Raw genomic sequence first — 26,703 nt, 5'->3', positions numbered from 1 at the left:
CCTTAGCAAGAGGGCACATTCATTTTCTAGCTTTAATCTTGTAGGGGCGGGGTAGGGGGCGGGGTAGGGGCGGGGAGGCGCTTCAAGTGAAAAACAAGCCCGGGTCTGGTTTCATGTCCTTTCTGTTAAAGCAGAGTAAAGTTCTCATTCCAGTTTCAGGCTGTTGACCTAATTCCAGGGAGCAAATGAGGAGTCCAGGTCAGGGTTTAGTCTTGCAGGCACTGTGTGCCCGGGAAACTCTGGCGTGGAGCCATTTTCACTGGTTCGCTATGTTCTGTCCCGTTAGAAGTTGAAGCCGTGTGTTCTCTGCTGGCTTCTAATCCTTCTCTCTTCAGGCTGCGTTTGGGGCTCCAGGTCAGAACCCGCTCTTCATCAGCCTCTGTGCAAGCTTCTCGGAAGCCTTCGGGTCTGCCCGGCTGCTGAAGGCGAGAGCAGATGCCTTGTGTCCACCTCGGATTTTAAAACCAGGTAACTGAGCAAGAAATCCTTCACCGACAGGTGTCACCTGCCCAGAGGTCTTTGGTGATTAAGTCAAGGATAGACACAGCATGAAGCAACCTTAGGAAAGTGTAGAGAAAGGCCTGGAGATTCTGGAATTCGGCCCCCAAGGAGGGAAGAACCAAAGGGAAAGGCGTGGGACAGAATACAGGGGTGATGCCGGGTGATTGCTAGGCCCTAAATTCCCCGAGTTAGCAGCTGCGACAGAGGCTGAACGCAGGCTTTTCTGGAAAATGACGGCTGGGCCTCACTTTTCCTCTCTTGAGGAGAGTACCATTCTTGGCAGAGTTGTCATGGGGCATAATGAAAAGCTTTTTTATAGTTTTTATTGTTGAATAAGCATATGCTATTAGACACAATAATGGGTTTCACTACAGCTCCCTCAGACACATAGAAACTGCTGTTTCATCAAAACCATCCCCACCCCCACCTTTATCCCTTTCCACCCCAGCCATCCCCTTCTTCTTCTCAACTATTCCCGCTGACATTTTTGCTCTTTTAAGTTATTATTTCTGGAACCCAGTGTGTTTATTACAGGTTGCTTACAAGACCGTGAATGGTTAGTTCCAGGAACTTGAGCAATGTATTGGTGTGAAATTAATGTTTATAGGGTTTTTTTTTTCAACGTGCTGTTTTCACAGTCCTTCAGTGGTAGTGGGGATGAGATCCCCCCGTGGTTGAAACACACGTGCATTGTTTTCCTCTGGCCCGCTAGAAGAACTTGGGCCAAGGGACTGAAACTGGGAGTGTCCCCAGGCTACAGACAGGTCTGGGATCCTGAGAACACACAGAGTGGCACTCACAGGTGGCAGCTGAGGCTGTGTGTCTGTCACAGACTCTGGACATCACTCATGCTCCGAGGCCCAAACCCTGAGCAGCAAGGCCCTAAAACAGCCCTGCCCTGTTTGTGCCACCGCCCACTCCTGGCACTTGACACACAGCTGATCTAAACCCAGCTACACACATTGCGTTTCCAGTCTTTGTACAAAAAGACAAATATCTCCTAAACGATTTCTTCTCACAGGGCAGCCATGTAGAAGCAACAAAGTTATTCATGGGCCCAGTTAAGTAAGAGATATTATTCTAATTAATGTCTTAGGTTTCTTTTTACTTTTCTGCATCTAAGAAGTAGAAAGCTGTGAGTTGCGTGTGTGGCTAATAATTTGTCTCTCCTGGGCAGCGCTGGGCGGTTGGGGGTGACAGCTATGTTAATTACACTGACCCACCATCACACGCTGCACAAATCAGTTGAAATGTCACAGTGTGCTCCCTAAATCTGTGTGATTACATATCAATTAAAACAGTTAAAAATATCCGTGAAGGGGCTAGGAAGATAATCCAGTCAATAAAGTGTTTGCCCTGAAAGTATGAGGATCTAAGTTGATCTCCAAAACCTAGTTTGAAGAGCTGCAGATGGTGAATTCCTAGGGTGCAGTGCCCGGCTCTTCCTAGCCTAACTGGTGAGTTACGTATAAGCCAATGACAGACTTTGTCTCAGCAACAACAGCAAAAGACAATGCCTAAGGGACAGCAGTCAAAGTTTCTGCTTGTACATGAACACGTGTACCTGAACACATACACACACAAACACACAACATGCATATTAAAGTTTTTTTTTTTTACTACAGTAGCCAAATGACTGTTACTGGGGGATCCCTTTGAAAGCTCGAGCCTTGAGAGGTGGGCTCTGAATTGATGACCTCAGATACACGCAGGCTCCCACACAGGGAGAGGTAGCACAGTACTTCCTGCTCAGCAAAGAGACTCTTCCAGTGTCTCGGCCGAATGACGCCAATGACGTGCCCTACCATCGGTAGGAGCAATGCCACTTTCAGAGCTGATCATAGACTCCTCCTCAATCCAGTCAAGGATGCAAGACTACAGTCTCTCCTCTTTGGTGACAGGCAGGAGGCAACAGACGACATGAAGTTATGGCGAAGAGGCCTGGTCCTCCAGGCTCTGAAGAGCTCCTGGGGCATCTGCAGGGTTCACGGGCAGCCACCACCTCCACCTGTCCCTGAGGCTGTGGCCACCTGGGAAGCCATCAGCCTGGGGAGACAGCCGGTACCCGAGTACTTCAACTTTGCCCACGACGTGCTAGACACGTGGAGTCGGCTGGAAAAGGTGAGGCTCACCCTGCCCTGGCATCGCACCAGGGCATCTGAAGTCTCCCAGACACTGCAGTGAGACTCAGGACTGTAAGACAGGGGCATTTCGACACTATGACCCGAGAGCCTGGCAATTCCTGAAACTTGAACTGTTAGCCCTCAAGTCTGAGGGGAGGAGATCTGACCCAGGCCGTATGAACCAGACACACCTTACACAGCACTTACGGTGTCCCTGGTCCCTGAGCCCAAACCACACAGGGCAGTCATGCTTTTTCAGCCTCCTGTCGTGGAACCCAAGACAAGCAGAAGAAGCTTTGCTTTGAAGATAGCCTGTCTCTCACTCTTACAAGTACTTCCCTCCTGAGCAGGAGAAACAGGAGCTCAGGGTCCTGGCTTTTCACCTAGTAGTGAACAAAAACAAACAAACAACAAACAAACAAATTTGGATTTCATCGTGTCTCTTACTGCACGCACTTCTTGATTTTCCCTCTCAACTTGCCTATTATGGAAATCTCTCTGTATTACATTTGATGCTAATGATTTATTGCTAATAAGAGAATATAAATTTTGATTCCAAAGAAATTTTAGGATTAATTTTGTTTGTTTGCTCTAAAAAAGCAAAAACAAAATAAAACCAACAATAAAAGAGGTTTATGATTGGCCTGTAACTTGTTATGCAGACCAGAATAGTCTTGAACTCATAGAGATCTGCCTGCCTACCTCTGAAGTATGTTTTTTTGTTTGTTTGTTTTTGTTTTTGTTTTTAAGATAGTCTTACACTGAAATCCAAGCTGGCCTGGAACTATAGCCAACCTGTTGTTCAACCTAGCCTTGAACTCATGGCAAGCCCCCTGCCCCAGACTCCCAGGTGCTATGATTACAGGCTGTCTTACCTGTGTTACTTTCAACCTTGTCAAAGCTGCCACTACTAGACAGAAATACTATACTGCCACGGAATATGGCAAATTGGTAAAGACAGAGACTCAGAGACAGCCTTTGCAGTCACCAGACGTGCGTCCTCCACAAACTTAAATGTGAACTTGGGCAAGTTTGCTGAGATCTCTGGGCCTGAGTTTTCTCATCTGGAACTAGGAAACAAGGCATCTGCTACGCCATGCTGTAGTGAGCATTGAATGAGAAGCATATGTGACTCAGGCCAAATGCTCCAGCCTGAGCTATCAGCAAAGAGTAAGTTCTTTTTTTCCCATTCTAGAGGAATTTCCCTCTTTCCTTTCCCTTCCTTGTGTTTCTTTTCCAGTGTTGGAGATGAAGTCCAGAGCCTAGCACCTCTTAGGCCAATGTTTTATCTTGTTTTGGAATTTGGAGTTTTGTTTAGGTGTTTGTTTTGTTTCCTTTGAGACAGGACTTTTGCTGTATAGCCCAGCCTGGCCTTGAACTAATGATCCTTTGGCCTGACTTCCCAGTTGTTGCTATTAAAGTTATTTGCCACAAGACCTGACCTCTTAGCAGTCTTCTGATGATAGAAACAAAATAGGCAGGAGTAAGTCATAAAAAAATAAAACCGGTTTTCCAAAGTTCTCAGCCTCATGAAAGTCACAGTGACAAGGACAACACCGAGGAGGATTCAGGATCAGCATCTTCAGAACAAGCAGAGCCCTTAGCAGCCAGTGTTTGTCACAGCTGTTGCTGAGCCCGGGCGCAGCAGTGAGCCTGGAGGCATTTTAAGCTTCCCTGGTCCTGACCCAACTTTCTAGTCACCTAGAAGACAGCAGCCCTTGCCCCCAGTGGAGCCGGGCAGCCTCAGAAGGCCAAGAATGCTGCCAAGGCTTTTTCCAAGCTTCATTTCTGAAGAATTGCCATTATTTGGTGTTACACCCCATCTTTTTCTTTTACCTTTGAGATTGTAATATAGTTACATACCCCTCCTGCTCTCTTCCAATGCCTCTTGTTTTCTATTTCTATTGCTATGTGTTTATATGTTTATGTATGCATTCTCTCTGTCTCTGTCTGTCTCTGTCTCTCTCTCTCTGTGTGTGTGTGTGTGTGTGTGGTGTGTGTGTGTGTGTGTGTGTGTGTGTGTGTGTGTGTGTGTGTCTCTCTCTCTTCTAAATATAACCCTCTTGGTCTGCAGAATGTTACTTGTATGTATGTTTTCAGGGGTGACCACCTGGTATTGGACAGCCAATTGACTTGTTAGCTTTACAAGGCTGTCTAGATTTGACACCGCTTGGAATTTAACCAGTAAACAAGTCTGTTCCCAGGAAGCCTGCGGTGACATTTTGTTTGTGCTGTAACAAATGAAGCTTGATGATTGGAGTGCGGAGCTAGCCACACTAGTTAGACACCGAGGCCAGACAGTGGTGGCACACGCCTTTAGTTTCAGCACTCTGGAGAAAGAAGCAGAGGGGTCTCTGAGTTCAAGGCCACCCTGGGTTCCACAAGATTGATCCAGTCTAAAAGAGAATCAGAGCCAGGTGGTAGTCGCTCACACCTTGAATCCCAGTACTTAGGAGTCACATGCCTTTAATCAAAGCACTAAGGAGGTAAAGACAGTAAGGGATATGGCTGGGCGGAGAGAGGAATATAAAGTGGGAGGAGACAGGAGCTCAGTGCATTCAGTCCGAGGATGCCTAGGGACAGGATCACCCTTTTTGGCCTGAGGATTTCGTCCAGTTAAGAACTCTAGTGGCTGGATGCTCTGCTTCTCTGATCTTTCAGCTTTCACCCCTATAGCTGACTCTGGGTTTTTATTATTAAGACCAATTAGAATTCTCACTCTAGAAGCCATTTGTCTAAAACAATTGTAGGCAAATAGTTTTACTTTGTGATTGCATGAGCAGATGATGTGTTAGAAGACCACATGGGAAAAGAAAAATAAACCAGAAGCTAGTAGAATAACCTAGAAGTCAAAGGAAAGAATGGATAGGGACTGAGAAATGGACATACGCTTTGAAAGTCTCTGGTATACTCGTGAGCATCTCAGAAATGGTGTGATTAGAGCTATGAGCATCACCAGGGTCATGCATAAGCCTAAGAAAGATCTGATGACGCTCTGGGCAGGCTCTCAGGGTTTATGGGCTTGTCCACTTCAAGTTTGTTTTCTCTGTGCAGTTGGGTGCTCTCCCAGCTCCCTGCTCCTGCCACTGTATCTTTCCCACCATCATAGACATCTAGCTCTCTAGAACGTTAAGTCAAAACAAACACTTCCTTAAATTGCTTTTGGTCGTGGCTTTAAAAAAAACAAAACAAAACACCAAAGCAGCAATAAGTAATGCAACTATACAGCCTTGTAGAACTATACTCAAAACCAATGTGTTGTGTACTTTTATGTGCTAATTAGTAGGTGATGTGAGTAATGTTTTCATTAAACAGGGAGGGACACAGGACAGCATAAATCTTCATATCTTTTATGTTACAAAAGTTGGTATGGAAAATTTGCTTATGGTTTGCCTAAGCTCAACACTGGGAGAATAAATGTGTAAGTAGCAAATACAACTGGTCACTCTCTGAAGCACCCGGAGGGAGCCAGCCCTTTGGTTTTGTGTTTAACTGACTGGCTTTTTCTTTTATGAGGGAGGGTCTCATTAGACACAGTTGGCCTTAAACTCACTATGTAGTCAAAGATGTTCTTGAATTTCTGGTCCTCTTGTTTCTATCCCCTAAGTCCTGGGGCTACAGGCATGCCACACAGCACCTGGTTTACCAAGTGATTGGGACTGAACCTGGAACTTTGCGCATGGGTTAAGCAAGAACTCTTATCCACTGAGTCACACCTCGGCCTGTCATTTTGATTTTTGAGCTTTGTGAACATATAACTATTATTTTAAAAAAATGAGCAAAAACACCCAACGATGGCTTCTATGTTTTTCCTCACTGTATTCCCTGTCCAGGTAGGGCACCGGCCCCCAAATCCTGCCTTCTGGTGGGTGAATGGCTCAGGAGCAGAGGTCAAGTGGACCTTTGAGGAGCTGGGGAAGCAGTCCAGGAAGGCAGCCAATGTCTTAGAGGGTGTGTGTGGCCTGAAACCTGGAGACAGAATGATGCTGGTGCTTCCACGCCTTCCAGACTGGTGGCTGATCAGCGTGGCTTGTATGCGAACAGGTCAGTGAGCAAGGTTAGGGCTCCATGGTAGGACTGGTACTGCCCACCAGAGCTTTGCAGGTCCCACGAAATTTGGAGGATGGGACAAAGAGAACCCCGTTTGGGGTTTGTTTTCCCTTTGCCCAGCAGTGGCCAACCTGACTGCTTGCAGAGGCTAGACAATGATACGACACTTAAAATTCAACGGCTTAGTAAGGGCAGACGTGTAAGGAGCCCTTGCAGAGTTTTTTTTAAGCACCTACTATGTGCTAGCCACTGTGTTAAGAGATTGTTTTCATAATCAAAACTTTGTTTAAAGTGTTATTTATTTTTGTTAAGAATTTTCTCACTTTTGCCTACTCTACAGCTTTTATATAAATAAAATAACAGCCCTAAATAAAATAACACAACTATATTTCACGTTATGGGGTGAGGCATCGACTCCACTCCAACACTGCGGAAGATACCGAAGCTGTTGTCAGTGCAGCCCCATCATATGCACTTGTTAGGCTATAGTGATTGACTTTCTCTTAGTGGCAGCTATGGCTGTCAACCATCTTCTGTCTTAGGGTTTCTATTGCTGTGAAGAGCCACCATGACCATGGCAACTCTTATAAAGGAAAACATTTCATCGCGGTAGCTTCCCTTTTCAGAGGTTCAGTCCATTGTCATCACGGCAGGGAACACAGCAGCATGCAGGCAGACACGGTGCTAGCATCACGTTGATATGTAGGCAGCAGGAAGTAGACTGAGGTGCTGGGCAGTGTCTTGAGCATATAGGGGACCGCAAAGCCCACCTCCACAGTGGCACACTTCCTCCAACAAGGTCATGCCCACTCCAACAAAGCCACACATCCTAATAGTGCCACTTCTTTGGGGCCATTTTCTTTCAAACCACCACATCTTCCTAGGCCTCAAGCTTGACCACAGTCCCTAAGACATAACAAACAAATAACCTCTACTGGATGTGCTAACAGAGAAATGGAATGAAGAAGCATGTCAGGACTGGAGTAAGAGCTCACAAAGACCTCAGTTTGACTCCCAGAACCACATTAAAAAGGAAAAAGCCAAGACAATATGTACCAAGTGTTATGGTACATATTTACAATCTCAGCCTTGGGGATGCAGAGATGGGTAGATCTCTGGGGCTCCTCAGCCAGCCAGGCACATGTGGCAAGTTAAAAGCCAGTAAGAGATCCTGTCCCAAAAACAAGATGGCATTTGAGGAGTGACACCTGAGGTTGTCTTCTCCCCCCCCCCAACATACGTGTATAGCACCCACACTCGCACAAATACACACACGCGTGCCGCACACTCACCTGCATAAAAGATGAACACCATTCAACTCAGAGTGCTCACATTGGGCACAAATTGTGCAAGAGCTTGGTAGACAGGGCCAAGAGTGATGAGAACATGAACTTGGCTCTGGTGTTGTGCTGAACTGACATTTTCCTCTGCCTCTTGTTCTCACTAGATGTTTTCCTCTGTGAAATGAACGTGATAAAACTCAATAGAAAAGACTAACAATTTGCATTCTGAGATATCAAGGACTTTCAAATGTCAAGTTTGCCCCTCTAATCCTTATTCCTTGGAGGTGAATGGATCTGTCACCTTTAGTGCAACTTGGGTTGAAGCCATGTGGGGGTTCTGGAATCCCTGCCTGCTATACCTCCTTTATCAGCAAGTAATCACATACAACTGAAGGATTTATTGCAACATGTTATTTGAAAGACCTGGAAAACAATTGAACTAAGGAGTTACTAAGGCAATACAATGTAATATATTCAAGATCATGGACTCTTAGTCGGGGTTTCTATTGCTGTGATGAAACACCATGACCAAAACCAACTTGGGCAGGAAAGGGTTTATTTGGCTTACACTTCCACACTGTGGTCCATCACTGAAGGAAGTCAGGACAGGAACTCAAGCAGGAGTGGAACCTGGAGGCCGGAGCTGATGCAAAGACCATGGGAGGGGTGCTGTTCACTGACTTGCTCATCTTGAGTTGCTCAGCCCGCTTTCTTACAGACCCCAGGACCACCAGCCTGGGGATGGCCCCACCCACAATGGGTTGGACCCTTCCCCATCAATCATTAATTAAGAAAATGCCTTATGGCAGCATTTTCTCCATTGACACTCCCTCCTTTCAGATAACTCTAGCTTGTGTCAAGTTGACATAAATCGAGCCAGGACAGAACAGGTTTTACTGCTGTTTCAGCTTCTCAATTCTGGCTTTATTACATCAGCTATGTACTCTTGGGCAAGTCATTTGATTCAGTTAAGGCACGAAAGTCTAAAGACCCATACTCTTTAAAAATGTACTCTGTACAGAGTGTTTATCACAATATGGTGCATTTCTGAGCATCATGAGAATTAAGTGAAGGAATGCCGGGAAAGCTCTTACCATAGGCAATGTCTTTTTCATCTTACTGTTACTATTATTGTTCCCGCGGGTGTTCCAACCCTCTTCAGCCACTTGTTTCCCTGGCCTCGGCATTAGAATCTTCCTCCTCTCTAACAACCTCCCTTCTCTGTGTGGCCCAAGGTGTGGTCATGATCCCAGGGATCTCCCAGCTGACAGCGAAGGATCTCAAGTACCGGCTGCAGGCAGCCAGGGCCAAGTCCATCATTACCAGTGATGCTCTAGCTCCGCAAGTGGATGCCATCAGTGCTGACTGTCCCTCTCTCCAAACCAAGCTTCTGGTGTCTGACACCAGTCGCCCAGGCTGGATCAATTTCCGGGAACGGCTTCGGTAAATGGGAGTCTCCAGGAGAGTATCTATCGATGGGGTAGGCTTTGGGTATCTTCCTTTTCAGCATCAGGATTGAGCATAAGGAGACTGAATCGAAGAGATACTGGCCAGACACATCATCCTGTGACACCTCAACATTTAAGGTCACTCAGTTACTGTATGTGCCCCTTCATCCTAATGTCATCTAAAATTGGTGGCAAAGATTGCGAGACTTCTCAGCCAGAGCAGATGAGCTAAGCTTAGTGATACATTTAGCTCACAGGAAGCTGTCAATAGTGACATAGCTGCCTTATATTGGTGCCTGCTGTCTGCCAATAAGCATTCACCTACATCCATTTGTGCAAGAAGGCTTTCATGAGGCCTGTTCTGTAGCTCAGAGCACTCCGTGCTTTGGTGCTCAGAACACTCCTTGAAAGGAGCCCCACAGACGAGAAAACGCTGTTGAAAAGGTAAACTGACTCACCTAAAACGCTGAAAAGGAGGAATAAAGTCAGAATTAGGATGGTGTCATGGCTACTTTTGCCTTGCCACGAGGATGCAACAGGCATTTATCTGGGGATTTGAGAGTTTTGTCCTGATCAGAGACCAGATGCCTCTCCTGGTGGCTCTCTCCTGTCACCCTGGCACTCAGAAGGCTAAGGCAGGACTATGAGTTTGAGGCCAGACTGAACTACACAGCCAGACCCTCTTGTAAAACAAAATTTTAAAAAAAGGAATAATCCAAATCAGGCTGCTGAGTGCTGGATTCTCGAACCTGGAGTGGCCACCTTGATAACCAGAGAGGGCTGAGTATTTTAAATAGAAATTGCACAATCTAGCTTCTGGCCTACTTAGCCAGGCATATCTGAAGCAGGGCCCAGGAGCCTTCATTTCTAAAGAGCAGCACATGACATTGTGGAGAGTTGTTGGATTATATCTACTTAATCTAGTTAATCCAGATATATCCTTTTAATTTCAGTTGTCAGTAAAAATTACCTGAGCTTAAGAAAAAAAACAATCTTCTGACTTCATTTTGATCAAAGTGGAGCACAAGTAATGGAAATTATTTTAAAAATTAACTCAGACATCTTAAGACACAGCCAAGGCTGAGAACCAAGAAGACCTGAGTCTTCAAATCACAGCACTTGGAAATTTACCTGAACTCAAACCCCTACATTTTTGAGAAAACATATTTTAGAAAAATATCTCTACATTGAGAATTGAAGAATTGAATTAGGGATAGAACTATTCATAGATGAAGAGAATTACATGCATGAGAATGTATGTGTGTGATTACCATAAACTGCTCAGCCCTACTCAAAGAATGTAGAAATCTCTCTCTCTCTCTCTCTCTCTCTCTCTCTCTCTCTCTCTCTCTCTCTCTCTCTCTCTCTCTCTGTGTGTGTGTATTGTATGTATGTCGTGTGTGTGTGTGTGTGTGCTTGTTCATGTAGGTGTATGCGTGTGCGTGTGTACAGGACAGATGTTAACATCAGGTATTTTCCTCTAGCATTCTCACCACCTTGTTTTTTGAGACAGGGCTTCTCCCTGACCCTGGAGCTCACCAGCTCGGCAGAATGGCTGCCCCGTGATCTCCAAGGATCCCCTGTCTCTGCATCTCCAAGCCTGAAATTACACACGCAAGCAACTTTTATGTAGATCCTAAAGATCTAAATTCATGCCTGGCCTTTCCCTTACTGACTGAACTATCTAGTCAACCTCATAGATCTTTCAAATGAGCCCTTTGGGCCTTTGGAGGCTCAATTCCCGTGGCTACAGCACTGTTGTAGAGATAGTATCTATCTATCAAGGTGTGCGCAGTGGGCACAATCCTCCATGCACACCACAAGCATTGCATGTTGAAATGGCAGTCCCACTGTCGTTGTAGCTTTGGGAACCACTTGGTGTTTTTGTATTAATGGTGTCACCTAGCATTCTTGCGTTTTTTTCAGAGAGGCCTCTGCAGAGCACAACTGTGTGAGAACCAAGAGTGGAGATTCGGTGGCCATGTACTTCACCAGTGGAACCACAGGAGCTCCCAAGATGGTGGAACATTCCCAGTGCAGCTATGGATTGGGTTTTGTGGCCAGCGGAAGGTACTGGGACAGCTTATCTAGAAGGTCCAAACCTAAGGTGTATGAGTGAGCAGAGGGAGGAAGTGAAGGAGGAAGAGGTGGAAATGGAGGCCAGAGGGCAACCAGAGGGCAAGTCAGGAAGGCCTTGAAGGCGTTACACTGAGGAAGACAAAACTGTTAGGTATTTTAAATTAAATCAAGATATGCAATGCATACCTTTAATTATTTTTCTTAAAATTGTTCCAGGGGATATATAAAAATTGTTCATAGTTACGGAACACTGTGTGACAGTTTGAAACACATATGTTACACAAGCTTTAAGTCATGGTAAAACTACTCCTGGCCTCAAGCACTTGTCATTTATTTGTGGTAAAATTAAGCATTCAAGATCCTTTCTTCTAGGAAATTTTATCAGTTTAAGTGAATCTCGTCTAATATCATAATATCTACATTTTGTGCACCCATCACCACTATCTGTCTACAGAACTTTTACTTTTCTCAGGCAGAGACTCTAACCCATTATATAAGAGCCTCCCATCTCCCTCCTCCCCCACCTTTCTGGAAGCCTCTATTCTGCTTTCTATCTCTACTACTCGGACTACGTCGGAGCAATACATGATTCTGAAATCTGGCTTCTTTCACCCAGAAAGGATAGTTAGTATTGTCAGGATTCATTCATTTTCTGTTAGATTTTTCCTACATCTACCTTTTAATTTTTCATTAGCATACAGAGTACCAGATATCACCATGGCCTTTTCAAACATAGCATGTATCAGCAGATTCTCCTGCTCTCTCATCTCCCTGACTCCTGCTACCTCTGTAATACCCTGTCACCTCTCCTCTGTCATGCCTCACGTGTCCTTTTGCCCCTCACATTCTCCCTCATTACTGTCCTTGGATCGTCTTGGTGTCATGTCTAGTTTTGCGGGTTTACATATACTTGCATACATACATGTACACATTACAGAAACACATGAGCAAAAACATGTGGGTTCTGTCTTTCTGAGATTGAGCTTCCTCATTTAATATATTTCTCAAATCCATCCTCTTTTTGCCATGTGATCTAGTTTTACCTCCCCTGGGCAAATACCCAAAGACTCCGTATCCTACCACAGAGATACTTGCACGACCATGTTCATGCTGCTTTATTCACAGTAGCAAGGAAATAGGACCAGACTATACACTCATCAGCAGAAGAATAGAGAATAAAAATGTGGCACATATTCAGAGTGGAATTTATGCAGCCATACAAAATAAAATTTTCAGGGAAATTTCCCTACTTTTATGACTCAAAGATATTCCATTGTGTGTGTGTGTGTGTATATATATATATATATATATATACACACACACACATATATATATATGTATATATATATATAACATTTTCAAATATGTTCAACTGCTGGTAGATACATACATGGGCTACTTCTATATTGTACCTACTGTCCCCACTGTATCTTCTTTGGGTATCTCTCCAGTGTAGAATTGCTCAGTCATTCAACAATTCTATGTTAAGCTTTTTGTTTACTTAAGAAATATTGGATATTGTGAGCAGGGATATGACATGATTCAGTTTAGTTTTTAAAGGTTCCCTCAGGAAGTTGGGTTGATAATAAATAGTAAGGATCAAGGAATGAAGCAGAGTTAGAAAGGAGGACACTACATTAAAACAAAAGCATATTGACTTGTCTTAGGGAACAGAGGTGACAGGAGTGAAGAGGTTATGAACAACTTAAACATGGATATAATGACATTTTCTGACAGTTCAATATAGAGTGAGCATTACATGGCTTATTCTCCCAAAAATAATGGGGAGAAAACTATGGAATAAGCTGGGCAGACGGAAGAAAACCTGAAGTTATTCATTGGCATTACAAACTCAATGAGTTGATTAAATGTCTCCATCCTTCTAACCAAAGCAGAGATGTACAAGTAGAGTATAGATCAGCATGTGTAGAGGTAATGAGATTCCTCTCAGGTTCCAGTAGACAGATGACAATTAATAGATTGAGGCTGGGTGCAATTTGAAGAGAATGCAGATACATTTCTGCAGTGAAGGGAGGAACAGGAACTGACTCAGAGGGAGACACTCATGATGAGGTCCAGAAGCAAATATGTCCTGGAACCCAAAGGCAATCTTGACAGCCTGTCTATAGCCTGGGTTTGCAGACATCGCGCCCCTTTCCCAGGATGTCCCTCCTCTGCTTCACCACCATGGTTCCTGCACATCAGTAGTGCCTATTCAAACCACTTCAGAAGCTGTTCTCAGACCCATCTCCACTCTCACCATGGACCCCATGGAAACATGGGATGTCTCTTAATCGATGCTCCATCACCATGGGTCGAGATAATGGTCTCCTTGCTCTGAGTTGGGTGTTTATTCTCTACTATCGTACACGACTTTGATTTTAATTCTTAAAATGTGCTCTCCCATTGATACTGGGCCCTAAGTTGGCCCTCAGTGGGACTCTTCCAGGACATCCTGTTGCTGCACTGTGTCATCGAGATCCTGGAGCTCCAGCAGATCACAGATGGGGTGGATATTGGGCGGGGGGTCAACACATAACCCTGGTTCTGGGCCTGGGTAGTTGCCAGGTTGATCAGCCTATCAGCTCTCCCTGTCTTCACCAAGTGTGAGCTCTCCAGCGTTGACCTGGTTAGTCCACCCCTTGCAGTGATGAGCTTGAACCAGACCAACGGTTCTTTGCAATGAACGCCTGCTTGTAAAAATGTATGCATAAAGGAGTTTACTGTGTGACTCACTGGGTCACACTGCAGCTTCCATGACAGGATTCCCCCTTTCTCCCTTCTTTTTTCTCTTAAATCTTACATTTTTGAGGGGATAGCAGAAGGGAGATGGATGGGATCGGGAAGCATGAAGTGAAAGACACAAAGAACAAATAAAAATAAGGCTCTTCCAGGGCTTCTTGGATACTTATACTTACTAAACTACTTCTACATCCCCAGTGCTAACTCCAGATTAACTTAGGTGACTGTGGAATGGAAAAACTGCTTGTATCACAGTGCACTGAGATTAATTTTCCCGTACAAATTGCTCTCACTAAATGGTGACTTCTTTGAAAGTACGGGACCTGCTCTTCTAATTTTGTCTTCTTGGCCTAGGACACAAATACAGAGAAAGTGTTGAGTAACTGTTTGCTGAGATGGTAGTTGAGCTGATGAAGCTTGTGTAGAATTGTTATGTGAATAATGTAATCCATTCTAAAGGTGGAGCCATTGATGAGGATGCTCTGACTTTCACTTCTTGGCAGGAGGTGGATCGCCTTGACTGAATCTGACATATTCTGGAATACAACTGACACCGGCTGGGTGAAGGCAGCCTGGACTCTCTTCTCTGCCTGGTCCAACGGAGCTTGCATTTTTGTACATGAGCTGTCCAAAGTTGATGCCAAAACTATCCTAAATGTAAGAAAAAAATCCCGGTGCTGGAATCCCTATTACTCTCTATGCAAATGCCCTAGTACTAAGCCCTCATTTTGCAACAGTCATACTATATAACCCCAAACAACCTTGAGCCAGAAGTCTTCTGCAGTTAAGTCCCAAGGGTTGAGGTTGTACGTGTGCACCACCATGCCAAGGGTTGAGGTTGTACGTGTGCACCACCATGCCAAGGGTTGAGGTTGTACGTGTGCACCACCATGCCAAGGGTTGAGGTTGTACGTGTGCACCACCATGCCAAGCTCTGGAACAGCTTTCGTGTCCTGGGTTGAGCCGGATGAGTGAAATACCTAGCATGAGAAAATAGGTGGGTCTGATGACAGATTCACCCAGGGCCTTCTCTAATCTGGTTCCTGTTCACCTAGCCACCTTCAGTCTTTGCTCATGCTCAATACAAATCCCTAGGCACGAAAAAATTTCATCTCTCCAAACCCTAGCAAAGCCTTTGACTACACACTATGCCTCTCTTTCCACAATCTTCTTCCCTATGCTCTTGCCAAAGCACAAGCTATCTGTCAAAACTTTAGGTAAAATCAAAAATCTGCTCCTCAAGGTATGCACAGCTGTCCCCAGACCTTATCGGGAGCTTTCACCCAACCGTAGACCTGACCCTTCCCATTTTCTTTCTCTGGAGTCTTATCATGAGGGAGGGGGACTGGCCACCCCAGTGAAGACATGCCCTCATGATAAGACTCCAGAGAAAGAAGATGTGCCTATCTCCCCATACCCATCTCTTTGAGACAAGCTAGGTTATATGTGACTAGAAAGATGGGCTTCACCATTGGCCATGCTCGGACTCTCATCCTAGTCTTCTGACTTCGTGAGCCCCACTTTCTACCTCCAAAAGAAAGTGTGTGCAGCTGTCCAGATAATGAGAAGACCCTGGGGTCCTAATGCATTAGCTCTTGTTGACTCCCCATCACCACTGTTCAGGTAGGACTTGTCAGCCACATGTGCAATTTTTCTCTTCAATGTCCCCAGCCAAAGCACTCTATTGATGATCTACTGCTATGCTATAAATGGAAATTAGCAGCCTTAACATAAGCATTTATTATCTCACAACTTCCCGTGGTTGGGAACCTGGGAGCAGCTTTACTGACCAGGTATTCTCAGAGAAAAGCAGCCTTGTAAAGTTGCTGTCAAGATTTCACCAATTCACACCCCATACTAACTGCAGCATTGTTACTATGCACAGTAAAGAAAAGGCAGGAGCAACCCAAGCACTCATCAGAAACTGAATGTGTAATCCAAATACAACACATGTGTATGTGTGCATGTGCGAGCGCGTGCGTGCGCACGCGCGCGCGCGCACACACACACACACACACACACACACACACACACACACACACACACGTTAGTTGACCTTCAAAAGGAAGCCAATTCTGGTAGTCTGCAATATGAATAATTCTGGAGGACCTCATGCTAAGCGAAAGAAGGCAGGCATCAAGGGACATATACTACATGATTCCATTTATAATAGGCACCTAGAATAGTCATGCTCGTGAAGACAGAGGAGAAGGGCGGTTACCATGAGTCTGGGAAGAAGGTAATGGGAATCTATCACATAATGGGTACACAGACCCAGTGTGGAAAAGATGAAATAATTCTGGAGATGGATAGTGTCACAAAGTAAAACTACCCCTTAAAAATGAATGAAGTAGCTAAATGTCTGACCTGTATCTCCAAGGATAATTTATGTTTCTGTGTTATGTTCACATGGATGCAGGTAAATGGACGTGTGTAGGAATATGTGTACATGTACTGTACATTTACGTGTGGAAGCCAGTGGTCATCTTCAAATGGCATTCCTTGGGTGGCACCCACCCCATTTTCTGAGACAAGGTCTCTTTAGGCTGGAGCTTTTTTATTGGGCTAGAGTGCTGGCCAGTGAGTCTTGAGGATCCACCTGTCTCTGCCACCCAGTGCTAAGTTTACAAACATATATAAATGCCACGCTTGACTCTTTCTCTCATGGATTGGGCTCTTATGCTTGTCCCTGCAAGCACTTTACCGACTGAGCCATCTCCCAGGATCTTCATTAATAATTTTTACAAAGCTGTCCTCTAGGAATGCAATCATCTCAGTGTGTGCTTAATCCTGGGTAAGCTGTTTCACTTCTGGATTGTAGTTTTTATCAGTTGGGCACTGGCCTCACTGTGTGCCCTCATCCCAGTGGTAGCTAGAACATCCTCAAAGTCTGGTACCAGTATCCTCCAGAGCGAGTCACTCAAAAGAAGGAGAGATGTGAGAGCATCCAAGACAGAAGCTGTCCTCCTCCTATAATCTAATCTGACACCCACCAGGTCAACAGGGACCAACCTCGGTGTGGTGTAAGGGGAGAGCCCATACAGGTACAGATGCCTGCAGGTAGAGATCATGGAGGTCATTTCGACAGATGGCCTGTTTAGTTTTCTACTTCTCTGCTTTGTCAGTGAGACTATAAATATCTAATTCATCCACCTCATCACACCTGAGTGTCTCTAAGTAAACTGTCTAAATCCCTTGTTTTGTTTAGACTCTCTGCAGGTTCCCAATAACCACCCTTTGCTGTGTTCCAACCCTTTTTCGGCTGATTGTACAAGAAGATCTGACAAGGTACAGCCCCTGCTTGCCAATTCTGGGGTTCTTATATGAGGACCTATATGCAAATTCACCTTTTCAACCCAACTCTTGTTCTCCGTGGTCCTCTGTTTGCCTTCCCGTGACTCTCTCGAGTCACATCTGCCTCTTTCTGTGCCTTCATGTGTCTCTTTGCCACTATCTGCTGTCTTTCACGTAAAACACTCCCCCATTCCTTACATAAGGCCTTTAAAGACGATTTTGTTGCTCCTCAGAATTTGTACCCAGAGAAAATGGAAAGGATTTAAGGCAATCCAAAAATTCAACATTTGAGGTAAACTTTATCACCACTGTATACCATACTCTTAGCATTGTGTCTGTGACTTATGTCTCAGAAATTATTAGATTTCCACTGACCATCTATAGAATGGAATTGGTAGCTAAGGAGCTTTCATTTGCTTGGACTAACAAGTTCAACAATGGTATATACTACATCTCCTACCCACAAATGAACGCAAGTCTGCCATTCCTGGGTATCTGAGTTTGGGAACAACACTCTGTGGATGACTCTTATCCTGGCAAATCCAAAGCAATATTCACTAGTTGGGCAGAGGGATTTGCTGGGTTACTGGGTGAATGCACTCCTCGATCAGTAACTTACTGATCCCAACCCATGTCTCCTTTTTCTATTCTTTTCCAAGATATACCCTTCACACGCTCTCATCTTCCTTAATCATACTCCCTGGCTATAAAATATCCAAAAGAAGGGAGCATTTACATGATTTTGAGGGTATTATTCTAAATATAAGAATCCATCCCTTTCATTCATTTCTTGTGAATATCTCCACATTGTAATTCTGGCTAGAAGCAGTCCTTGGGTAATTCTTCAAGACCAATAAGATGCTGCCTGGCAATATGAAGTAATTCAACTGAATCAGTGGACTCCACCTGGGAGGAGAAAAATGATTGAAAATGTATTTATACTTAGGATAATTTTTGAACTGAGAGTCACATTTGCTGTTTATTTAATATCTCTGGTAATTTTAGAACCAATATTCAAAATTGGGGGATTCTTAGAAGGCTGTTTTTAATCTCTAAAATTTATATTGCTTTATTACTTTGAGTTGGATTATTGCCTTGATTTATTATCAATTAGTTTGTTTATAGGTAAATTAATTTGGAAAATCCACTGTTATGCCCAAACCTACCACGTGAATCCTATTTTATCCAGAATTTAGATAGTATAGGTTTGCTTTAATTATTTGCTTCTGCAAACCATATCTGCAGAGAGAGGTTGAACCACATGGAACTGCTATGGAACAGAAGGGAGTTTGTCCGCTAGTGTCTTTGGGACTCTGAACATCTAGCAGTACTCGAGGGTAGGTAGAACTCTTCATGACGTAGATGGTCTTGTCTTCCTACCTGAGAAAGGTACAAGTTTCAAAGCCTGAAGCACTGTGTGACGGGTGGGGAGGCCCTCAACCCTGATGTGAGGGACAAGTGGAAGAGCCAGACAGGCCTGGAGCTCCATGAAGGCTACGGACAATCGGAAACAGTGAGTTGGTGTCCCAGACCACCTCGTCTGAGCCCTCTGCCCATCATAGAGGATCACTTACCTGCAGCAGTGACTCACCTGTCCCTGACACCTTCCCAACACTGCATGGGCTCTAGGGGACACTGGCAATGAAATGCCATTACCCATTCTTCCTTTTAAAAGGCCGTCTCAGGTGATTAATTTCACATATACCTCAGCTTGCAAAGCAGCTTCTCTGATACCATAATTACTTTTGGGTAGCTGTGACAAGATATCTTGCAGAAACAGAGAGGGGAGACTTACTCTGGCTCATAATTTGAGAGGGTTCAGTCATGGTCCCTAGGACCCATGAGCTGGGAGAACATTACAACAGTGAGAGCTCATGGCAGAAGAGGTCCCATCATAACACTCATGTTCAGATTGGTCTTCCCTTCTCAGACACACTGCCTGCTAGATGATTCTAGATTCAATCTAGTTGACGATGAGGATCAATACTCACAGTCGCTCGAGGAAATTGTCTGTCACCCCATAGTAGCCTACCGCATATTTTTAGTAAAATCTTAAGCAGTAAAATCTGCAACTATCTTGGCAGGATGTGGGGGTGAGTTTTTGAGTTTAATGATGCAATCTAGTTCTCCATCCATGAACACTAATTAGAGAACCCCATGAAGATCTGTCGGCTATGAAAAGACGATAAAGAAAAGTTAAGGGGAAAGGAGAGAAGAGTATGAGAGGGAGGGCAATGAAGAGGGCTGAAGAAAGAAGAATGAGCTAACAGGGAGAGCAAGCGAGCAAGCATGGAGCAGGAAACAAGGGGATGAGGCTCCCCCTCGTGGACACGGCTTTCTCTCCAGGTCCTCATCTGTGGCAATTCAAGAGGCTCCACAATCAAATCTGGATCTATGGGGAAAGCAAGCCCACCTTACGATGTGCAGGTAGGTAGCCTCTGCTCGCTGTGCACGGAGTTATCCACATGCTTGGGAGTACAGGTTGGTGGGTACCCTGGTTGTGTAAATGATGCTCTGAGGCCATGGAATGATCTCTCTATCAGATTGTGGATGAAGAGGGCAATGTCCTGCCTCCAGGGAAAGAGGGGAATATTGCTGTCCGTGTCAAACCCACCAGACCCTTCTGTTTCTTCAACTGCTATCTGGTAAGAGGGGGGAACCAGCTGTGAGAAATCACAGCAGTCATTGAATGCACACCCCTAAGAAGCACATTTTGTAAATATCTTAAGTTTAACCCTTGCAGTAACTGCATGAAGTTGGTTACTATTGTTATTGACCAGGAATACTGTTGTTGGTAAGGAGGCTACAAAGGTGGAATGGTTTCTCAAGTGTCATGTGACTAATATACAAGGTCAGAAGCTTTAGGGAGAGTGTGCTGAGAGCACCAAACCCATGACAACTTCCTTATGATGGAAAAGGATAGGGAAGATTAGGTTCAAGGAAGTGAAGGCTTTTATCAAAGAGCCAATTGCAAGTTTGTATGAGAGCCAAGTTTTCAGGAAGCTTTTTTCTGGTTTGTTGACTGGATTTGTATCCTGGATTTCAGTCCAAGATTCCAAAATAAGACAGTAATTCTCTCTCCTCTAGATATGCTTTGGCTAGAGTCTCTTCAGACTCTTTTTTTTTATATATATGTAAAACTCTCAAACCTGGATGTGCATCAGAAACACCCAAGAAGCTTCAACTATATAATGCCTACATACCACTTAAACCAAATCAACTAAATTTTTGAATGCTGAGGGTCAGGCTCCTGGATAATTCAAATGGGCAGTCAAGAATTGAGAACCACTTGTCACAGAGATACCATGCCATTCATATGCTAATCTGAATGAATGTGCATTTTAGAATCAACTTGTCAAGATCCATAAAAACATTTGTTAGAAGTTTAATTGGATTTTGCATTGTCTGTAAATCAACCCAGAGAAAACTGACACTGTATGCATTCTTTCTAAATTCTTATATTAATTAATTTAGTGTGTGTGTGTGTGTGTGTGTGTGTGTGCATACAGACACACACACACACACGCATGCATGTATGATGCCAGGACGTATGTGTGGAGGTCAAAGGACAGCTTGGGGGAAGTCAGTTCTCTCCTTTTGCCGTGTGGGTTTTTGGATTGAACTTGTGGCACACATGTACCCACCAATCTATTTCAGCAGCTCCTCCTCACTCTGTCTTCCCATTTGTTTATCTGTCCTCTAATGCTCTATAGACTGATACGACTTCTGTGACTCTACCTTATAGACTTCTGCTAAGCTATATTCTTAGATATTCATTAATAGCTTACCTCTTCCTCAAAATGTATTTTTGAATGGAGATAAAATTTCCTTGTTAAAAAAATGCATCCATGGCAAGTGTACAGGCCAATGATTTCTGGCAACTATGTGTACCTATGTGGTCACCGCTGCAGTTCAGGCAGGAACACTGTCTTCACCTCTAAGTGTTCTGTGAGTTCCTTTACATTCAACCTTCTCTACCTGAGACCTCAGGCAATTGGTGAATTGTTGTTACCAGAGAGCATTACATATACTAAATATTTACTACCTACTGTATACAACAACAGTCATTTTGTTTCCTTTCTAAAACCTACACATGGAGTCATAAGAGATCCATTTTTATGTATCTTAAACTCAGGAGAATTTATTTCCCAGTAACCCATATTTTTGCATGAATTAGCATTTTTCTTTCTATTAACAAATAATAACTTTATTTTTTTTGAATTGAGCTGGAGAAGTAGCTTTGCAAATAAAGCATGTGCCATGCAAGTGTCAGAACCTGAGCTTGAATCCTCAGAACCTACCCAAAACTGGACAGAGTAGCATGCGCATCTGAAATCCCAGCTCCGGAGGGAAGATGGAGCCAGGAGAATCCCTGGATGCTCACGGGCCAGCTAGCTGGTCCACACAGTGCAAATAAACAATAAAGGACCCGTCTAAAACAAAGTAGAAGGAAAGGACTGAACCCCAAAGCTGTCCTCAGACTCCAACACAAGTGCCATGAGACTAATGTGTCCACATTCACACACCCCAATGCATGAGTGCACACACACACACACGGAATTTTTAGAATCATAGCTTGACTTCTTTTTTTACCCTTGCCTCCTGCCAGTGGGGTTTCAAGCCAACCCTTTACTTCCTGTCTTCTACCCTCAGCGTATTCACTTGTTCAGACCAGTTGCCTTGTGTGTGTGTGTGTGTGTGTGTGTGTGTGTGTGTGTGTCTTCCTTGAGTTCAAGTCTTCCAAGGATGTTGTTAGTGGGCAGTTGCTCGCCATCCCACCTGGAAGCTTTCATCCAATTAAAAGAGAGGAAGTCACAAATCTGCAGCACTCCAGCCTCCTGCCCTATAGGGAATGAGCCTTGAGAATCAATAGACCACCTGTTGAAGGGTTGTTGGCCCCCAGCATCGGATCCCCAGGCAGGGGCTAGCCTGAAAGGTTATACCCAAATGATCCATCATGGTCTTCCCTGTCTTCTAGGAAAATCCTGAGAAGACAGCCTCATCAGAGAAAGGAGACTTTTACATTACTGGGGACCGAGCCTACATGGATGAGGATGGCTACCTTTGGTTCTTAGGGAGAAATGACGACGTGATCAACTCTTCCAGGTCGAGCAGTTTTCCCTTTCCTCTCCTCGAGGTTCTATACGGGGAGGAAAGCCATTTGGAAGTTTCTTTTCTCTTCCAGCTACCGGATTGGGCCTGTTGAGGTGGAGAGTGCCCTTGCTGAGCATCCAGCTGTCCTTGAGTGTGCTGTGGTCAGCAGCCCAGACCCCATTCGGGGAGAGGTGAGTGCTCCAGGAAGAACATAACTGCCTTGTTTCCTACTTAGTAGCACCCAAAGGAACAAGCAGGATTGCCAGACCCCTCCTTCAACCTCAGCCCCACCCCGAGTACCACAAAGCTGAAACCCCATCCTCAGTCACCCATTCCTTCTGGTTAACCCACCTTTAAATAATAAATACACTCTACAAAGACAAGATGGGAAAATATAAAATGTTGTTTCACTTGGACATCAGACAGTTCAGTCTACATGAGGCTGATGATTGGGCAGGAGATCTCCGTGGAAGGGAAGACAGACTGCCATTAATCCTTTCCAGTAGGGAAAAAAAGGTTCTTCTGTTTCAGATAAAGACCTTGCAAGCTCACCGGGCACGGTTGATGAGGGCTGTAGCTGGAAGGGATGGCCAACGTGATGACAGAATGTCTCTATGTGGCCTTGATATACTAGAAGGATGAGGCAAATTTAATGGGCTTTCATGGCACAAACCCCTTTTCTGTGGGGTTCAAGAGAAGGGAAAGAGTAGCTCCTAGGCACTGCTGCACCCATAGTACCTGACAGATACAACCCAAAAGGGGAAGACTTATTTGGGTTCACAATGTCAGAGGGTTTGGTCCTTCACAATGGAAAAGGAAAAGCAGAGAAAGGAAGTTCATAGTTTGATGGGGGTGGAGTCTAAGTGTGTGGTAGAAGTTGTTCATATCATAGCAGGCCAGGGAGTAGACATCCAGGCAGGAACCAAGGACCCAAAATAACCTTCAAAGATCCAGTCCTGGTGACCCACTTCCACTAGCTAGGCCGCACCTCCCGAAGTTTTCGGAATCTCCCAAAATAGGGCCAGGAGCTGAGGAACGAGCATTCAAACCATGTGTGGCAGACAGTTCAGATTCAAACGTGAGCTGTGGTTGCCACATAATGCTAGTGCAAACCAGTTACTCTGGAAAGTTGGAGTGATAGCAAGTCTGTGTTCTCAGAAGCATTAGGGCCTGCAATTCTCAAAGTCTGGTCCCCAGATGATTCATGGTTGCCGAATTCAAGTTCTGGTTTAAAATACCGACTTTTAGACTTCAAGTCAGATTTGCTGAATCATATTGAGTGGAGAGGGGTCCAGAGCACCCGCTTTGACCTGAAGCCCTTTGCTGAGTGATTCCTCCCGAAAATTGGAGTTTGCAATAGGGAGAGAGAAGTGTGACTCTCATGAAAGTTTGCTGGAGAAATTGCACCTGGCAAGGAACACATGGTTCTGAACATTGTGGATTAACTAGAGTGTTGATAAGCAGACACCCTCCCGTTATTCCGTGGGGAGGGCTTGGAACATGGTGTGCACATACCGGGTGCTCAGTGTCACAGTGTCACAGTACTCATGACCAGAGACAGCTCTGCCTAAAGGCCAGGCTTGTCCGAACACAAAATGATAGTGAGCTCACACCTCTGGGAAGTGTGCAAGGACAACCACCCCTTCACAGAAAAAGAGTTGATACAGTTTATTGTTGGTGAGACCTGCAACCAAGTGACCTTTTAAGCTCTTCCACTGATATCAGAAACCACTTTTTTTTGAGACTATAATATAATTACAACTTTCTCCCTTTCCTTCCTTCCCTCGAAACCCTTCTAGCCCTCTCTCAAATTTGTGACCTCTTTTTTCACTAATTGTTGTTACATGTATATATGTATGTATGTATGTATGTATATATATATATATATATATATATATATTCCTAAATGTAGCTGGTTCAGTTTGTATAATGTAACTTGTATATATGTTTCCAGGGCTCCAGGGCTGATCATTTGGTATAGGACAGTACCAGTAGTCTTTCCTAAGGAAGATTCACTCTCTCATTCTCGGCATTCCCTGGTTGCCTGTGGTTCTTTGTGTAGGGCTGACAGCTGTGGGTTTCCCCCTGTCCACTTTGGCATTTATATTGGTTTCATCCTTGTTCAGTTCATGTTGAGACAGTCATATTGGTAAGACTTTATGGGTATATTTTCTGACATTTTTAGGAGACAGCTTTGAATGTATTTTAAAATTTATTTACTCTGTGTGTGTGTGTGTGTGTGTGTGTGTGTGTGTGTGTGTGAGTGTGTGTGAATAAATGCACATATGTATCACAGGACATGTGTAGAGGTCAGAGGACAAACAAACCGTGCAGGGTCCATGGAACGAGCTCAGGCTGTCAGGCTCAGCATCAGAAGCATTTACCCTAGGAGCCATCTTATAAGCCCAGGAATTATGTTCCGGACAATTGTTCCCTCTTTATCAGGAGGCAAACTGTAGGAGAAACCCAGGTGACAAAGCCAAGGAGCAGAGTGTCCCCTGGAGGGGTGGAAGCAGAAACAGTGTAGCTTCGTGTTTGCTGATGGGAAATGCACATTCAGGCGCTCTCCAAAGACCCAGCAGTCCCACAACAGGGCTGTGTTTTCCTCAGCCTGGGCAACCCAGTCCCCCTCTGTCCTCGTGCAGGACAACTTGGAAGCAAATGCCCATTGGTGTTGTGAAGCTACTTCCTCCAGGAGGGTTGCATCTTAGGGGAATCCATGCTGGCTCCTAGTGGAGTCATTTCAAGTATGGGGCGTGCCAAGGGAAATGAAGTTGCAAAATGAGTTCACAAAAGCCAATAATTCTTTAGTTATTAACTCTAAACAAGCAGACAGTAGGGACATGGATGCCATTCATATCACTGACTGTGCTCAATAAACCAGCAGAACCAGCAGGAACTAGCCAAATCCCCATGACAGGATAGTACAAGTAGCCACATGTGCACAGGCTAACCTGAGGAGAAAAACATCATTCCTGAAGGCTGGGATCTGGGATTCCCTCCCTGCAGGTGGTGAAGGCATTCATAGTCCTTTCTCCAGCCTACACATCTCATGACCCAGAAGCACTGACTCGGGAACTCCAGGAGCACGTGAAGAAGGTGACTGCTCCATACAAGTACCCCAGGAAGGTAAGCACCTAGGGCCCTAAGACATAAGCCAAGGAGGAATCAGGTGGGCGCCTGCTCTCCTATATAGGGCAAGGCTCTGTGCCAGAGGTATGCACACCCAAGTTGCTGCTTTGGCTTTGGTTTTATTCAGCAGATCTTTCCCAAAATACATTATGTTCTTGCTCTAAGAACTGCCCTGTGGATGAGTAAAAGGGTCTGGTGATAGGTGAAGGACACGTGCTCTAAGCTCTGGCAATTTTAACTTCCCAATGAAGTAGTAAATGTTACAACATAAGAAAAGGGTCATTCTGGGAAATGGTGGTTTCTAAGCATAATTATATCTGTTTATTTGGTTACTAGGTGGCTTTCATTTCGGAACTGCCAAAGACTGTTTCTGGAAAGATCTTAAGGCGTGAACTGAGAAACCAAGAGTGGGGGAGATGAGGTGTAACCCAAGGAAGATGACAGGATGCTCTGGCGGTTCTGAAAGACAACGGAAATGGGACTGGCCAGCCCCTCCTTGGAGCACCATCCCTTCAAAGAATAGGCATCAAAGAGGGTCAGCTTCTGGATGGGCACTGTAGGGTGATGCTGGTAAAGGTGGGAGCATCCTTGGTCCAGAGCTCACAGTCACTGCCCCATCCAGCCAGTGTCCAATGGTTTCCCTGACTAGAGACATCCTCACCATCTGTCCATTGGTTTTACTAAGAGAATTCTGCTGTTCCTGGGACAGACAGATCACCATAACCTTAGGGTATCTGTGGTCTCACTATACCAGTGGGAATTTAAAGCTTGACCCTTTGGATTAAGCCATTTGATAATGGCATCTGGGCCATAATATTGACAACACTCTTCCATTTAGTAATCACACCTTTGGGACTCATTATAAAAGAAATAATTCAAAATGCAGAAAATATGTGGTATACAAAAATATGCAGTGAAGCACATGCACACAATTGAGAAATAAACTAATTAACACTA

At 44.6% G+C, this 26,703-nt stretch overlaps 1 protein-coding gene across 1 annotated transcript; it reads left to right on the top strand.

Annotated features, from left to right (window-relative positions):
* The first annotated feature begins 127 nt into the window (after positions 1–127).
* Acsm5 (acyl-CoA synthetase medium chain family member 5) lies at positions 128–26,703 on the top strand. Its single transcript, XM_048460159.3, has 14 exons — positions 128–468; positions 2,403–2,622; positions 6,458–6,668; positions 9,193–9,400; positions 11,332–11,475; positions 14,730–14,883; positions 17,435–17,514; positions 18,910–19,033; positions 19,867–19,947; positions 20,064–20,165; positions 22,499–22,626; positions 22,706–22,805; positions 25,624–25,743; positions 26,083–26,703. The coding sequence occupies exons 2-14, from the start codon at positions 2,422–2,424 to the stop codon at positions 26,164–26,166; spliced, it is 1,737 nt and encodes a 578-aa protein (XP_048316116.2). The 5' UTR covers positions 128–468; positions 2,403–2,421; the 3' UTR covers positions 26,167–26,703.

The sequence above is a fragment of the Myodes glareolus genome, chromosome 7, assembly GCF_982192425.1.
Source record: "Myodes glareolus chromosome 7, mMyoGla1.1, whole genome shotgun sequence".
Taxonomy (NCBI): domain Eukaryota; kingdom Metazoa; phylum Chordata; class Mammalia; order Rodentia; family Cricetidae; genus Myodes; species Myodes glareolus.
This window is presented reverse-complemented; position numbering and strand designations above follow the sequence as displayed.

What these genes read in the sequence shown, in the direction of transcription:
- Acsm5 (XM_048460159.3), top strand. Translation starts at nt 2,422, where the DNA reads ATGAAGTTATGGCGAAGAGGCCTGGTCCTCCAGGCTCTGAAGAGCTCC. An exon ending in CGTGGCTTGTATGCGAACAG is followed by an intron (nt 6,669 to 9,192) that starts GTCAGTGAGCAA and finishes GTGTGGCCCAAG; the next exon opens with GTGTGGTCATGATCCCAGGG. An exon ending in CAGACCCCATTCGGGGAGAG is followed by an intron (nt 22,806 to 25,623) that starts GTGAGTGCTCCA and finishes CCCTCCCTGCAG; the next exon opens with GTGGTGAAGGCATTCATAGT.